Source organism: Apodemus sylvaticus, chromosome 11, assembly GCF_947179515.1.
Source record: "Apodemus sylvaticus chromosome 11, mApoSyl1.1, whole genome shotgun sequence".
Lineage (NCBI taxonomy): Eukaryota > Metazoa > Chordata > Mammalia > Rodentia > Muridae > Apodemus > Apodemus sylvaticus.
Window position 1 is genome coordinate 96,371,575 of NC_067482.1, and position 16,368 is coordinate 96,387,942.

At 38.2% G+C, this 16,368-nt stretch overlaps 1 protein-coding gene across 3 annotated transcripts in view; it reads left to right on the top strand.

The window, feature by feature from the left end:
* Vps54 (VPS54 subunit of GARP complex) overlaps positions 1-16,368 on the top strand; it is an 85,052-nt gene that overhangs the window by 18,588 nt on the left and 50,096 nt on the right. The window contains exons 2-5 of one of the 3 annotated variants that reach the window (XM_052199506.1): positions 4,114-4,269; positions 5,624-5,865; positions 9,980-10,058; positions 12,580-12,614. In XM_052199506.1, the coding sequence (XP_052055466.1) occupies positions 4,134-4,269; positions 5,624-5,865; positions 9,980-10,058; positions 12,580-12,614 (492 nt within the window). In that variant the 5' untranslated portion in view covers positions 4,114-4,133. Of the gene's footprint in view, positions 1-4,113; positions 4,270-5,623; positions 5,866-7,921; positions 8,033-9,979; positions 10,059-12,579; positions 12,615-16,368 lie in introns of those variants that run through there. The other 2 variants (XM_052199507.1, XM_052199508.1) reach the window with 2 other exon arrangements.

Sequence of the window (16,368 nt, forward strand, 5' to 3'; positions counted from 1 at the left end):
CTCTTGCTTGTGCTTTGTAGACTAGATTGGCCTTGAACTCACATAGACACGGAGATTAAAGGTGTGCTCCCAATGTATTTTTTACACTAGATAGGATGCTTGATTGGTTGTTTCCTGTACTAAAAATGGTGAGATAGATTTTCTGGTAACCCTGAAAAATACAGTTTTTACCAAACTATAAAGAAGTCCAAGTGGATGAGCCTATTTGCTGTGGGTTATAGCTTTGGATCTTTGTTTCTTACAACTCTTTTTAAAAAGAGAATTAGCTATGTTTTCTATTTATGTGTATGGGTGTTTTTCCATCATGTATGTCTGTGTAGTGTATGTTCAGCACTTGTCTATGCCAGAAGAGGGCATTGGGTTATCAGAAACTGGGGTTATAGGAGGTTGTAAACTGTCTTGTGGATGCTGGGAACTGAACTCAGGTCCTCTGGAAGTGCAGCAAGCACTTGTAACCACAGAGCCATCTGTCCAGCTCCTATCCCATTTGCCAGTTTCCAACCTGTTGTTTTTATATTTGTAATTTTCGGGGCCATAAAGCAGTGAAATAATACTTGTACTTTAGTCTAGTACAGCTATAGTCATATGGTTACACTGTTGGTGAATGAACCCAAGCTTTGAACTAGGCAAGGTGGACTTAAAACTTATGCACTCTAGCCATTCTGGTAGTGTGCCAGTATTGTAGTCTTGTTGAATGAATGGCATGTCTCATCTTTAATATTTTGGGTACAAGATTGTTATGTATTTTCACATTTAAGAAAAGATTAAGATATTTACCTGTGGGTTTTTTTTTAAACAGATAAAATACGTTTCTTAATAAACAAAATATTCTGAGCAACTTTCATAATTAACCATAGATATGGTGACAATTTTGAAAATTTTGTTCTTTTAAAAAACACAGACATAAGAATATTCTTATTTTAATCCCAGGTGTGGGATATGAGGCTGCTACACATCACCCACAGTGGGTGACTATGATTTTTCTCATGCTCTGTTGGGGCTGTGATTTTGGCAGTTGCAGATTGCTTCTGCAATTGTGTGATGTTTGGAATCCTGGGGACTTTACAGTGGGTAGATAAATGCCAGGGCCCTGAGCTGCAGGGTGGGTTATTGGTTGTTTGTTGTGGGTCTTTGTTTTGTCACCCTTTTCTGACCCCTGACTTTATTCAGAGATCTTTCCTTTCCTCTTTATCTCCTCCCCCACCTCTTATCTAGTGTTAGGGGGTTGAAGGGGTAGAAGAAAAGGGATGGAGAAGGGAGGAAAAAAGAAGAACCCACAAAGTGTAGTAATAAAGGCAGCTGCAAGTGGTGTTCAGATTAGGCAGAACTGGAGATTTGATTCCAAGTGCCTTAGAGAAATTTCAGGGGATGAGGGATAGATTTTTTTCCTTTTTCAAAGATGCCAGCAGAAACTTATTTTGGCTGCTACCACTGTGATAGCCCTGCTCTACTCCCAGAGGGGATTTTCTGTTTTTGTTTTCCTGTTTCTGTTTCAAAAAAGGTTGGGAGAATGGCTGTGTACCTAGAGACATTGTGAGTGGGAATGGGGGGACCTGAGAGACAAACCAAACCAACAACAAATGGCTGGACCGGAAAATGTTTGCCCTCTTGGTTTTGAAAGGGTTGCAGAGTTGCCTGTGCAACTGGAACAGTTGTGGATGGAAGTAGAAGCACTTGGGAAGTGAGGAGCATTGGAAAAGGGAAAGCATTAGGCCTCAGTCCAGGTGCCTGAACAAGGGAATGGTTTCCCAAAGGAGGAAGGAGGGAAAGAAACTGTGCTGGAGGGTGGTCTCTGCTGACAAGGTGGGAGGACCATCTGAATAAATAGCTTGTTCCAAGAGAAATGGTTAATCTTGAACCAACTGTACCACCAGAGTTAGAGAAAGAATGGGCCTAGGGTTATGAGATCACCCTCAGCTTTCCAGTAGTCATATGCAGCATATGCTTGCTAACGGTGTAGAAAAGGTTATGCCGAGATAGCATGGCATCCTATAGAAATGATAGAGCTAAGGTGTTTTAACTAAATAGAATTATTCCCCAAGATTGGAAGGCATTGGTAACAGCTGTACTAGAGGCTGGCCAACAGTTGAATGGTTAACTTGGTAGACAGAAGAAGCCATAAACACTGAACAGCAAAACAGAACAAGGGGAATAGATATAGTAAAAGATCAGTTGCTGGGTGAGGGTGGTACTCTGATATACAAGAACAGATCTAATTGATGCTGCTGACACTACTGTAGAACAGTGTCACTTAGGGGCTTTAAGAGCTTGGGACAAAGTTAAGCCTTGGGGGTAAAAATCTACCTGGTTTACAAAGATTATACAAGGCTCTGGAGAAGTCTTTAATGATTTTTTTTTTTTTTTGTAAAGATTAGTCTCAGCTGTGAGCAAAGAAAGATGTATCAGACCTTGATGCAAGACAGGTGTTGATAGAGACGTTGGCATTTGAAAATGCAAATACCAAATGTAAAAATGAGTTTAGACCATTAAATGTGTGAGCCGAGCATATGGGTGAATGGATAAGGGATATGACTGATATAGGTTCTAAGGCATATCATGCTAAATGTCATGTCAAGCTATAACTAGAGGGCTCCAATCTCAGAATGCCTGGTGTTTCATTTGTGGGAAATGTGATTATTTGCAAAGAGACTGACCAAGCTGTCTAAAGTCTCATCTCAAAATGCTCAGTTACTTAATTGTGGGAAATTTGGTCATCTGTAACAAAATTGTGAATAAGGCATCTCAAAGGGCAATGGTTTTTCTAAATATAAACCAGAAAGAAGGACTGGGCTTCCTGTGCAGGCAATGTGCCAGGAGTCACCATCAGAACAAAGATGATTGGCCAGAGAGAGATCCAAGGCAGTTTCTTGTGTCCAGCAATGGTCCTGGGGCTGGCTTGGGCCCTGCAGGAAAAATTACAAGTTATTTCAGTTAGGGAACAGCAGCAGCAGACAGATATGGGCTAAAGAAAAAACTGTGGAATTAAATCAGCCTATATAATATGAGGATTTACTAATACCAGAATGGAAGCCAGTGAAAATTTTGTTGGATGCAGATTTGTTTATATATTCAAGGAAGTGAAAAGCTGTGGATAAGATACCTTCAAACTGATAAAGATTAGAATTGAGAAGGAGAGATTGGCCACTGACCCAAAAGGTGCTTACTTCATTAAAAATGTCCTTGTTTGTAATTTCCCATTATACCCAACATAATTCCAACATAATTAATGACTTAAAACAGCAGATAGAGAATGTCGTGACAGTTTTGGAATTTTGGTTTTTGGCATAATAAGACAACTCAAGCAGAATTAAATGTATAAAAGCATATTTATTTGGGAACAGTTCCAGGGCAAGTTCATCAGTCTCAGAATGAGGGCAGAGAAGTCACGCCCAGGCTACAACAGGCAAGTCTTTCTGGATTGTAGGTGAGGGAAAATGATGTGTCAGCCATAAGCTTGTCACTTGTCACTTAGGTGGGGAATTGGGTGGTGATGTCTGGAGAGGAAGTTGCTACAGCTGTCAGGAATTTAAAACTGGGCTTTCACTGCGACAACAACAACAACAACAAAACAACACAGAAATATTATGTTTTTGTTTTAATCCCAGGTGTGGGATACAGGGCTGCTTCAGATTGTCCACAGCAGCTGACTAAGATTTGCCTCGTGCTTTTTGGCAGGGCGTGATTTTTGCCAACTGCAGATAGTTTCTGTGATTGTGTACCATTTGGAATTCTGGTGACTTTTCAGAGGGTAGTCATGCTAGGGCCCGGAGACGCAGGGTAGATTGTGTTGTAATCAGCAGGAACTAGTCTAAGGATAGGCTCTCCCTTCCCTGTCCGACTTTATTCAGGGATCTGCCTCGATTCTTTTTTTTTTTTTTTTTTTTTTTTTTTGCCTAGTGTTAGGGGGTTGAAAGGGGAGAAGAAAAGGGGTGGAGAAAGAAAAACCCACAAAGTAGCAAAAAGCAAGCTACACACAGATTCGAATTGTATATTTACACTTGGATCGCTTTTGAAAAAGTGCTACTTGTTTTGAAAACCTACTTGTGATGTGTATTATGTCTAAGATAGATTTTGTTTGTATTGTCTTAGTTATTATTTGTTTTTTATTTTCAGTTGAGTGGTGATTTTATGCAATGGCTTCAAGCCACAGTTCTTCTCCAGTGCCTCAAGGAAGCAGCAGTGATGTTTTCTTTAAAAAAGAGGTAGATCCAACAAAACATATTCGACCTGTGCAGTCACTGCCAGATGTGTGTCCCAAGGAACCCACAGGTAATTACTTTTGGGGGATTTTCTAATGATTTGTGTTATTAAAGTGTAATCAGGTTTCAAAAGAGTAAATTTTACAATGACTAAAAACAAAACCAAAAACAAAACAACAACCCGAGGCTGGAGAGATGGCCCAGTGGTTAAGAGCACTGACTGCTCTTCCAGTGGTCCTGAGCTCAATTCCCAACAACAGCATGGTGACTTACAACCATCTGTATGTCATAGGATCTGATGCCCTCTTCTGGTAATTCTGGAGAGTGACAGTATATTCATATACATAAATTAAATAAATTTAAGTTTAAAAAAAAAGCAGCTCAAAAACAAAATGTGTAGTCAGTTAGGAAATTAGAATATAGTTTTTCACCCATTTCCATTAAGTAAGGAAACAGGAAAAGTATAAAAAAAATGGAGGTGCATATTGAAAACTGTTTGGTTAAGATATAGTGTAATCAGTTCTCACTATTGGCAAATTCTGTATTTGCAAATATTCTTACTCTCTAAAATGTGCATTAGCCCCCAGTCGTAAATAGTTGTTGTACTTTGGTGGAGTTTGCGCATGTGTGCAGAGCAGTAACAAATGTTGCCTAACATAGGTGTTCCCAGCCGTGATTGCTCAGCCTTCTTTTTTTAGCTCCTGGAAACAATACCCTTTATGAAGCCTGTTTAATGTTATGCATTTTGGTTTGTTGTTGTCTGTGCTGGAGGTGTTGCTGTTTGAAATGACCTGTAGCTTAGTGCTCACAGGTTGTCAAGTGTGCGTCAACAGAAAATGTATGCTGTGCTTTATGGAGAAAGTATGTAGAAAGTGTCATTCCAGCACTACGGATGATGTTGACAGCCATGAACTGTATGTTGTAGTGACTGATGGATGCTAAGAAGTGTCTTCTCCCTGGAAAGTGGGCATATTTCTTGACTGAGAAAAGTGAGGCATGGCCGCCTCAGGGAGCAGTGATTTCACTATGTGCTGTTAGGCATTCCCAGTGACTGTTCACACCAAATCTGTTAACTCATATGATTATTGTACATTGTTCTTTCCTTTATGATTAATGATGCACCAGTGTTATATCATCTGATTATAAGCCAAACAAAGGGCATTTAAATGAGTGCCTGCTATAATACACTGGGGAAGAAGACCTGCCTTTTAAAGAAAAGCTTAGGCTTTTTGTTTTCATAAAGACTAAAATTAATACATTGATAGAAGTTGTAATTAAAGAAATTAGGGTAGTTTTTATTAATTCTTTCCTATAGAAAAAGGTTGGTTGGCTATAAAATAGACTGTAAGCATTTTTATTTTTCTAAGATCTACTTGCAAACATATAGAGACAACTTTACAGAGTTCTCTTGTTTACTTTTGCAGGTGATTCACATAGTTTATGTGTTGCCCCATCTCTAGTTACAGATCAACATAGATGGACTGTGTATCATTCCAAAGTAAATCTCCCAGCAGCATTAAATGATCCTACATTAGCAAAAAGAGAATCTGACTTCTTCACAAAAACTTGGGGATTGGACTTTGTGGACACTGAAGTCACACCTTCACTCTACCTCCCTCAGATCAGCAAGGAGCATTTTATAGCATACCAACAGGAGATCTCTCAGGTAACACCTAATCTTGAATTTAGTGATCATCAATTCAGAAATAACAGGAAGATTTTTAGTTCGATTCATGTAGATTTTTGAGTAAGAATCTTTGAAGTATTTTTTTTTAATGTGTACAAATTCTGTTTTCTTGGGTTATCTTTCTTTAGATACATTTTAGTAGATCAATCTTTCCTTTGTAGTAATTTTTTTTTTATTTGGGATTACAAATTTTTATTAGTGTTAAGATTTGGTGGGATCCTACCCTACCTGCGAAGGAGAAATGGTTCTGTGAGTTACTGAAGCTCAGATGAGTTGTGAGATTTAGGAAATGATCAGGTTAGGGTGTGGGGAGAAGGCAAGCTCCCATGTCAGACAGCCGTGGAAACAAGCAGGTGCACAGATTCATGTGGACGCAGGATGCGGGTGATGAGTGGGTGCTGCCTATCAGTAATTTGATTGTTCAGGTGCAAGGCCAAAGCACAGTCTGTCAGAGCCTGACAGCACGCCACTGATGAGCAGTTTTGGGTTCCTCAGGAATGAGGCAGAATCTTAGGAAGAACCGTAAGGTTCTGAAGCCAAGTGACCTGTGACAACTACCTGGGAATTGCTACTACAAAGACACATCTCCGGAAGCGGGCCATTGCAGTAGGCAAACATTTGATACTGGAGACATCTTCAGAAGATAAACAACTTCAGAAATTAGGATCTAATGTGAGCAGCTGATCAGTGTGAAAATTTGAGGGAATGAAAGTGGCGACACTGCTGTTGTAAGAACAAAAGAGGGTTCCTGAGAGAAACCTAACAATGACCGCTTTCTGAAGCCTAGAGCCCAGACCAGTCCAGAGGCTTCCATATTTGGAAATCCCCAGTTCTCACTTGAGTACCCAGTTGTATATTTTTGTTGTTGTTTTTAAACACTGTAACTACTTCTGGATCCAAATTGTTGGCTTCATAGCCTAGAGTTTATCAGTGAGATGACCCATGACTGGGAATATTCTGCCTGAAGAATTGACTGGGTATGTAGGAGACACTGAACAGTAAGTACTTTTGTGTCATTCCTGGTATGAAGCCTGTGTCCTTGACACCGATTTGCTAGAGACTGTGAGGATTGCCCACTGAGAGACTTCTGTTTTCTTGGGAATGATGTCCTAAGCTTTATGTTTTAAGTGATAGAATGTAGTCTGGCATGAGTTACCCTCAGGTGAATGGTGTGAAGAAGAAGTTGTGGATGCTTGACAAGTCTGTTGTGCTGATTGGAAGCCCTGGTGGCTAAGATCTCAAGGTACATCTAGACTGCAGTGAGACTGCGTGGGCTAAGATCTGTTTACATACCAGTAACTTGGTATTGAGCTAGAACTAGTTTGTAAAAGATGAACAATTGAATCTCCTGAAGACATGGAAGAAAATAAAACTATCCTAGACACGTTGAAGGCCAGGGCCATAGAACTGATTCCTCTCTCTCCAGCATGCCTGAGGCAAAAAGCTTCACACACCCTCCTGTGCTTCAGCTTCCCGCCTTCCTGTCTGGAGATAATAACCCTGAAATTGGCCACTTACTCTGAAATCTGAGCTTTAACTGTTGGGTCTTCTTTGTTGTGATTTGTCATAGGATTTGGTGCTAGAAGAGGGGAGTCTATACAGGAGGAGACCCTGTTGTCCCTTATTACACACACAGTTGGCTTCCTGCAGACCAAAGCCATCTTCTTGCATTGGCCTTCTAGAGAGTTTATGTGGCCGGAGGAGACATAGCCTGTCTCCTAATGTTAAATCCTGGTGTTAAAGGCTTTTCTATGGCAGGCTCTAGCAATAAGAACATTATTGCTGCGTTGTGCGCTTCTGAGGTTGGAATACTGCCAGGTGTAGGCATTAGATGTGATGATTCTATAAATTATCTGACTAACTTCATCAGGGTACTGTAGTTACAGGAAGGATTTGGTGGACTTCAAAGTCTACAGTTGAGCTAGAAGAGAAAAACAAACACCAGCATAAATATATTAAAGGTTGGGGAGGTAAAAATTATCCATTCTCAATTGTTAATGTTTGTTTTTGTTTTGTTTTGTTTTGTTTTTTTAAGACAAGGTCTAACTCTGTAGCTTTAGCTGGCCTAGAACTCACTATATAGACCAGACTGACCTCAAATCCAGGAATCTGCCACCTCTGCCTACCAAGTTCATTACCTCACCTGGTAGGAGAAGATTTTGAAACACTGTTACAACTATTTCTTTATGAACTTTATTTAAAAAGCAAGTTGCAAAGGTTAGAGGTAGTTCAGGAAATGTTGTAAATTGCTAGTATAGTCACATACCCTCCCTCCAACGTACACACTTAAGGAGGGAGAAAAAGAGCATGTATAGTGCTGCTTAAATCACTTGGGAGATTGTTTGCTGATAAAGTTCTCAAGAAAAAAATAATCAGAGTAGAACTTTTTCCATGTCTCAGTTTACTACAGCAGAGCATATTACTGTAAGCAGATTCCTTTACTATATCCAGACAACGGTCCAATTTTTTGCTTCTTTTTCTTTTTTTTCCTTTTTCCTTTCTTTTTCTTTTCTTTCCCCCCACCTTCTCCCTCTCTCTTATCCTTTTTCCGTTTCCCTTTTCTTTTTCCTTTTCTTTTTTTTTTTTTGAGGCGGGGTCTCACTCTGTAACCCTGGCCTGCCTGGAACTTGATATGTAAATCAGGATGGCCTCAAACTCACAGCCTGCCTGTACTTCCTGAGTATTGAGGTTGAAGATCTCAGCAGCCTTCTTTAAACTGTGCTTTCTGGAAGCAAGGGTTGAATGCTGAGTTTGAAATGGTCTGTTACTGACTTTTAGCAAATGACTATTAGTAATATCCCAGTTACCAGTTCAGTCTTTAAAAAGTCAGCTGGCACAGTGGGAAATAAGTACCAACAAAAGCAGACTGTTTGTGCACAGGCCCGTGTGTGCTCGCACTTCACTGTGTCCCAACTGTCTCAACTGTCCTCGCCTCAGCCTCCTTACTGAGATTGCAGCCAGGAGCCGCTATCCAGATTACTACATGTTTGTGTTTTGATAATTACCAGTTGTTATATATTTAATTTACAACTTAAATATCTGATTTTATTTTGCTTGCTTACATTGTTAATTTTGTGGAGATAGGATAAGTATGGCTATATTATTGACATTAATATGTATAAAATCAGATTTGTAACAAGTATTCTCAATTATTTTTATATCTGCTAGTATAATAGAGATCTAAATTACTGACGGTGGTGTTGGGAAGAGTATGGTGCAATAAAAGCTCTCATTCATTGCTGGTGGAGATACAGAATGGTTTAGCACCTTGACAAACTGTCTATAAATAACTGACAGAATGTTTCTAGAACTTTAAGCACTACTAGCAAAGTGTTTTCTTGTCTCCATGTCCCACTTTCCCATGTGTCTGTCTGTCTGTCTGTCTTTCTTTCTTTCTTTCTTTTTTTTTTTTTTTTTTTTTTTTTGGTTTTTCAAATCAGGGTTTCTCTGTGTTGACTTGGCTGTCCTGGAACTTACTCTGTAGATCAGGCTGGCCTCCAACTCAGAAATCCACCTGCTTCTGCCTCCCAAATGCTGGGATTAAAGGCATGCACCACCACTGCCCGGATGTGTCTTTTTTTTAAGTTACTTATATTTATTGTATGTAAATATGTGTGTGAGCATGTGCGTGCTGAGGCACAGGTGTGGAGGTCAGGACAACCTTTGGCAGTTGATTCTCAATGCCACATGGTCTTGGTCCTCAGGCTTGGTAGCTGAGCCTTCCATGTGTCTCCCATGTGTCTTTTTAATGTTATTCATGAAAGGAAAATAAACTTTATCTCTGTCTATCAATCTCTGTCTGTCTGTTTTTCTGTCTATCTGTCTATGTCTAGATGCTTGGGTAATCCCAATGCTTTACACAAGTTAGGTAAGTTTCTACCACTCAGCTATCTATCTGTCTATCTATCTATATCCCTCCATAGTGGTATTTGGTTCTGTTTCTTTTTGTATTTAAGTTCAGAAGCTAGTGATTTCATATTAATAGTTTCAGAAGTAATTTTGCATATTTTAATTATGTTGTAGAACATTTTGATGCTTTGAATAATCATATTTCTACATAGCATTGATTATTATTTCATTGTGTTTTTATTAGAGAGAGAAGATTCATGAGAGATGCAAGAATATTTGTCCTCCTAAAGATACCTTTGACAGGACTCTTTTACATATTCATGGTATGAATATATGCTATTTATAGATAATAAGCATAGCTTAACTTATTAATGAACAAGTTATTAACATTGGAACTTTGTTTCCTTTTTTATATGTATAATTTTTTAAGTAAATTCTTTCTATGTTTATTTTTGTGGTAATGGGGATTGGAACCTGGGCCTCGTGTATGCTAGGCTGTACTCCTAGCTTTTATTTCTAGTAAGAAATTTTATAATCTAAAACCATAATATTTTTTATAAGCTTCTTAAAGAATGATTGTGATGGTTGTATAACCCTTCAGTTTGACAAGTGCTTAATTTCTTGGTATTCGGTGCATTGCTTGTTGCTTATAAGTAAAAGAGTAAGAAATAGTTTAAACTCTCAAGGAATTTAAAGAAATAAACCAACAATCATAGCACTTTATATATTAGTCACTTTAGCTTTATAAGATTGCACACATTCCAGCTTTACTTCCTCAGATTGCAAAATATCCCATAATTGATGATTATGACTTGTGTTTTAATTTAGCTAGTGTGAAACATGTATTTGGTAGGGATTATATATTTTTAGGAATGAAAATGAATATACACACATGCATACACCCAGGAGAGCAGTATATACAAAGCCAGTATGTACTGTTTTTTATATACAAAGAGTCAAGAGAGAGCAAAGCATATTCAGAGAGCTGCAGGCCCCTCACCTGTTGGTCTACTGGGAGTAGGAAATGATGGTAAAGGAACAGGCAGGGAGCAGGTCATAGAGAATTTTGTATATCATGTTCAGGAACTTTATTTTGTCTGAAGACAATATAGAACTACAAAATATTTTCAGTTCTATATTAGAACTGGTTAGATTTTTAATTGTACTTTCCTAGTGAAAACAGTTAATGATAAGTAGTTATATAATGGTAAGAATAGAGACAAGAAGATAGTAAACAAGTAAGAAATGGTGTCCCAGTAATAGAGAGGCTGTGGAGAAGAAATGAGAGCAGATGGCTAGTTAACCTAGCACAGGCTTCAATTGTCAGTCAGTTTTGGTAATGGGGCAAAACGATGCAGTGACAAAAATATAGTTTTGTGCTTGAGCAGTAGCTGTGTACGTGAGAGGAGTCCAATTCACGGAGAGAGGGAGGAAGGATTTTGAAAGAGATGGAGGCTAGTTTGGCTGGCAGTTTGTAATGAAAGAAACATTTTGTTGGCAACCTAGAGCCCAGGAAGGAGAACTTTAGGCATGGTAGTTATCAGAGATAATGCAGTATGACTGACAGAAGGGTGTCAGTGGCATCACTCAAGAGGGTTGAGTGAGGAAAGGACTGGTGGTAGACACCTGTGAAATGGTCTCACTTAGGTACATAGAAAATGAGATACTTTTGGAGTAGATGAGAAAGAGGTCAGAGAAAGGACATCACAAAGAGAATCCACACTGGAAATGAAAAGCTATGAGTCTTAGAGAATTACTGGCTTACAAGGTCAGAATGCTCTTTGCACGCTGAGCAGTCTTTTAGGACTTGACAGATTTTTAGAGTGAGCCTTTAGAGCAGAATAATAGTTTTAGAAACCGTCATACTACATAAGAAGGGTATATGTGAGCAAGGTGTGTAGACTGTTGGTAAGGATGAACTGAAGACTTGAGGTAAGGAACTGATTGACAGGGCAGGAGAGGCATTTTCGTAGGGCTGTACACCTGTGTTGTTGTTAAGCTTTGTTCCCAAGGTGGCTCCCTTGTTTCACCTTCATTTTTGTCAGTGGGAGAGAGCTGAGCATATTTCCATGCAGTGATAAAAGGATTAGTTTAAGGAAAGAATTTGAAGCTATGGAGAGGGGGTGGAGTCCAAGTGTAGAAAGGCTGAATGGAGAAAAGAAAGGGGAACTAATTGGTGATTAGCTTGGCAGGATGAAGACAAAGTGTCCATTTGTGGATACATTTGAAGGTGATACAAACTAAGATGTCAGAGAAGAAAACCAATATGCTATCAAAAATCAGTCTTTGACCAGAAATTTGGAATGAAGTTTTGAATAAAATAAAAATAATATTTCTAGCTAAATATGTAAAACATACCTATAATCCTAGAATTTGGGAGGCAGAGGCAAGAGAATTATGAGTTTGAGGGTAGCTTGGCTACATAATAATTTCCAGGCTAACTTGGACAATAGAATAAGACTTTGTGTCAAAAAACAAAAGGTATTAACAGGAACATTAAACAACAAAACCCGTATTTCTATTTTAGAATTTCCTAATATAGTTTCTAAAACCACATAGCACACCATACCTAACTTTACAAAAACGTAATTAAAAGGGCATCTGAAAGACTTGGAATGGATTCGCCTGTTTGTTGCTAACTGGTAAGTTTATTTGGAACACTTGTCTTGTGCAGTGTGGCCTACTAGAGTGGAGACAGTAGGGAGACCGAGGAATTCTTGAGGGACAAAATGTCAGTACTTACCGAGTTAACCCAGTGCAATATTTAAGTTTTCACAACAAATTTATGAATGCAAACTGAAAACAAATATGAAAAGTTTATTTACCTTTTACTTTTTTTCATAGATAAATCCAGGACAGATCTGGAACAAGTACCTAAGGTAATGAAGCTTAACAGTAAGAACACACTTTTAATATATAATATTTTAGTATTTAGTATAATAACGTTTAACAGTTTACCTTATAAGACATCTTCAATTGACTATTTCGACAAGTGAGACTTGTCTGAGAGGCCTTAAAAATATATAAATACTTTAATTTGACGATTTCTTCAGATAAGTCATTTTTCCTCTTTATTTTCATGTAAAATATTTAATCAGCAAGACAGTTTTGAAATGAAATTTGCGTTGTTGGCTCTGCTCCCTTGTGACCCTATCTTCTGACACTCCTGTATTCCATTTTACCTTTGCACGCCCTCCTCCTGCTCCTCCTGTTACTTATGGACTCTTGGCTATCCCACTCCCTTAACCCTTCTTCCCCTCCCTTAGCCTGCTTTCTAGTCTCATAGTCTGTCCATGCTTATGCTATTTATATGTCAAAATTATAAGCAAGGATCTGGATATGTCAGAATTCCTGAGATTGTGTCACTTTCCTTAATGTATGTTCCATATTCATCAATTTTCCTGCAAATTTCATTTTTCCTTATAGTTAAAAATCTCTTGCATTTATAGTTCACATTTTCATTATCCCTCTGTTGATGGTGATCTCCATTGGTTCCATTTCCTTGCTGTTGTGAGTAATTTGGAGTAAACATGGATGTTCAGGTTTAGTCTATTGAGTTTTTTTGAGTATATGCCTAGGAATAATATAACTAGATCATATAGCTCCTTCTTTTTTTAATTTTAGAGAAACCTCATACTGATCTCCTTAATGCCCGTGGTAGGTTACACTTGTACCAGGTGAACAAAGCTATCTCTCTCTCCATATCCTTGGCAGCATTTGTTGTCCTTTAAAAATTCTGACTAGGCTAAGATTGAATCTTAAAGTTGTTTTAATTTGCTTTTCCCTGATGGCTAAGGGTATTGAACACTTCTTAAAGTACTGGTTGGTCAACTGTCTGTGTTTCTCTTAAACTATCTATTCATCTAATTACTATATTTTTGATTGGCAGTTTGGTTTTCAGTATTTGGTTTTTGCTCTTCATATAGTCTAGATATTAATCTGTTTAAAATATAAGCTGGTGAGGGTTTTCTCTCAATCTTTACAGACTGTCTATCTGTTCTGTAGATAGTTTCTTTGCTTTAGAGAAACTTTTAAAATTTCATCTAGTCTTATTTGTTAATTCTTGAGTTTATTTACAGTACTATTGGGGTTTTGTTGAGAAGGTTCTTTTCCATTCCTACATCTTGATGTGTGTGCCCTGATTTCCTGCAGCAGCTTCAGCATTTCAGTTTTTAAGTTAATTGATGCACATTGATTTCTGTTCAGTGTAAGAGATAGGGGTCTACATTCTCGTTCTTTTGCAGGTGGATATCTAGTTTCACCAGTACCATTTGTTGAATAGGTTGTCTTTTTTTCCAGTGTACAGTTTTGACTAGATGACTATAGCTGTGCGGGTTCATTTCTTTGTCCTACGTTCTGTTTCATTGATCCAAAGTCTGCTGTATATATGTAGGTAGGTAGGTAGGTAGGTAGGTGTATGTATGTGTATTGCTAGCTAGTAAGTACTCTGTTGTTTGTGCCACTGTGGTAAACTTTGAGCTCAGACTATGAGGACACTTGCTAAGAGTGCTCTTTCTCTTAAGGATTACTTTGGCTGTGTGGCTTTTTTCAGTTTCCATATGAATTTTTCCATATGAATTCGTTCTTCTAGTTCTACAAAGAATGTGATTAGAATTTTGATGGGTATTGCATTTAATCTGAGACTGTAGTTGTATATTCATTTTCTTTTTCTTTTTTTTTCTTGAATATAATCTTCATTTACATTTCAAATGCTAAAACTCTTCCGGTTTCCCCCCCTCCCTGAAAACCCTCAACCCCTCCCATTCCCTGCCTCCAAGTATATGCCCTTCCACCCGACCCACTCCCCCCCTTGATTTCCCTTTGTTGGGGCATCTTGAGCCTTCACCTGACCAAGGACCACTCCTCCCACTGATGTGCCAGTTCAGAACAAGGAAGATCTTTTCTTCATGTAGTATCTTTGAAGTGTCATTTTCTAGTGTCTTAAAATTTTTGTTGAAGAGATCTTTGAATTTCTTTTTTTTTTTTTCAGTTGTGATTAGGGTAATTTTTAATTTCTTTGCCAGCAAATTTGTTATTATTTATTAAAGTGCCTTTTTTGGTGTTAGTTTCATTTTTGTTTTTTGTATGTTTAAATTTTGTACTCTGCTGTTTCACTGAAAATGTTTAAAAGTTTTCTGGTAGCATCTGTAAGGGCTTTTAAGTATAGAATTGTCCTTTTCTATTTTTTGTCTTGGGGACCTAGCTAAGACTGAACACCATTTTGGCTAAGAGATAGTGGACACCCCTGCCTGGCTTTAGAGTTTAGGAAATGTGTTTAGCTATTTCCAATTTAGTATAATGCTGGCTGTAGATTTGCCATCTATAGCCTTTATTATTTTGAGCTACAATCTGTTTATACTTTCTCCAGTACATTTATCCTGAAACCATGTTAAACTTGGTCAGATGTCTGCATGTATTCCAGAGGACCAACTAGGTTATTATTATTACTTTTTACATTTTCATTTGCTTCGAAGGATTTTTAAATTTCTCCCGATTTCTTCAGTGATCCATTAGTGTATTGTATAATCTACTAAGTATTTATGATCTTTTAGAAGTTGGTGTTACTGCTGATTTTTATTTTAATTCCACTCTAGATAGTATATAAGGAACTCTCTCTCTCTCTCTCTCTCTCTCTCTCTCTCTCTCTCTCTCTCTGTCTCTCTGTCTCTCTGTCTCTGTCTCTGTCTCTCTCTCTCTCTCTCTCTCTGTGTGTGTATGTGTGTGTGTACATGTGTTTGCAGCTTGTTGGCTATGATGAGATCAATTCAGAAGGTCCCAAGTGCTACTGGGAAGAATCTATATTTGCTATATGTTGGCTGGATTATTTTGTAGATAATTGTTAAATCCAGTCATTGTATGGTATAACTTAAGTTTCTTTGCTGATTTTAGGTTTTACAGACCTGTCTAAACATGAGAGTGAGGTAACACACTCTGCTGCTGTTACCATATCAGGTCTTACATGATATTTTACATCATTTAGTGTTTGTTTTATTTAATGTCATTTATGGTGCATAAATAGTTAGAATTATTAGTTTTTCTTGGTGAAGCATTCCCTGTATTCAGTTGTCCTCTTGAAAAGTAACTGTGTGTGTGTGTGTGTCTGTTTGCATATTTGTGTGTATGTGTGTCATGTGTTTACAGGTGGCTGTGGTGGCCAGAGGATGACATGAGATTGCTTGGGACTGGAATTTCAGGCAGCCATGAGCTGCCTAATGTAGGTGCTGGGTACTGAACCTAGATCCTCTCTGTGGAACAGCCAGTGCTCTTAACTGCTGAGCCATCTCTCCAGTCTCTTCAGTGTTCTCCTTTGTCTCCTTTCATTGGATTTATTTGAGTCTGTTATTTGAATTTATTTGATTTTATTTATTTTCTGAGATATCAGATATCTTTGCCTGCTTGTTCATTGCTTCTGTTTGCTTGGTATGTTGATTACACCCTTTGACATTCAGATTTTAGGGATCTTTGCTAGTAGAGCTGCTGTCATTTTTATTTACATTTCAGATTTTAAAACTGGTTCATTTCCTGTGATTTTATTGTGAGATCCTGGCTGTCTAGATTTAGGACACTGTTTTTCTTCTTGTCCTGACAGTTTTGGGGTTTGGCTCCTTTACTGGGTTAGCCCTGCAGATGGTT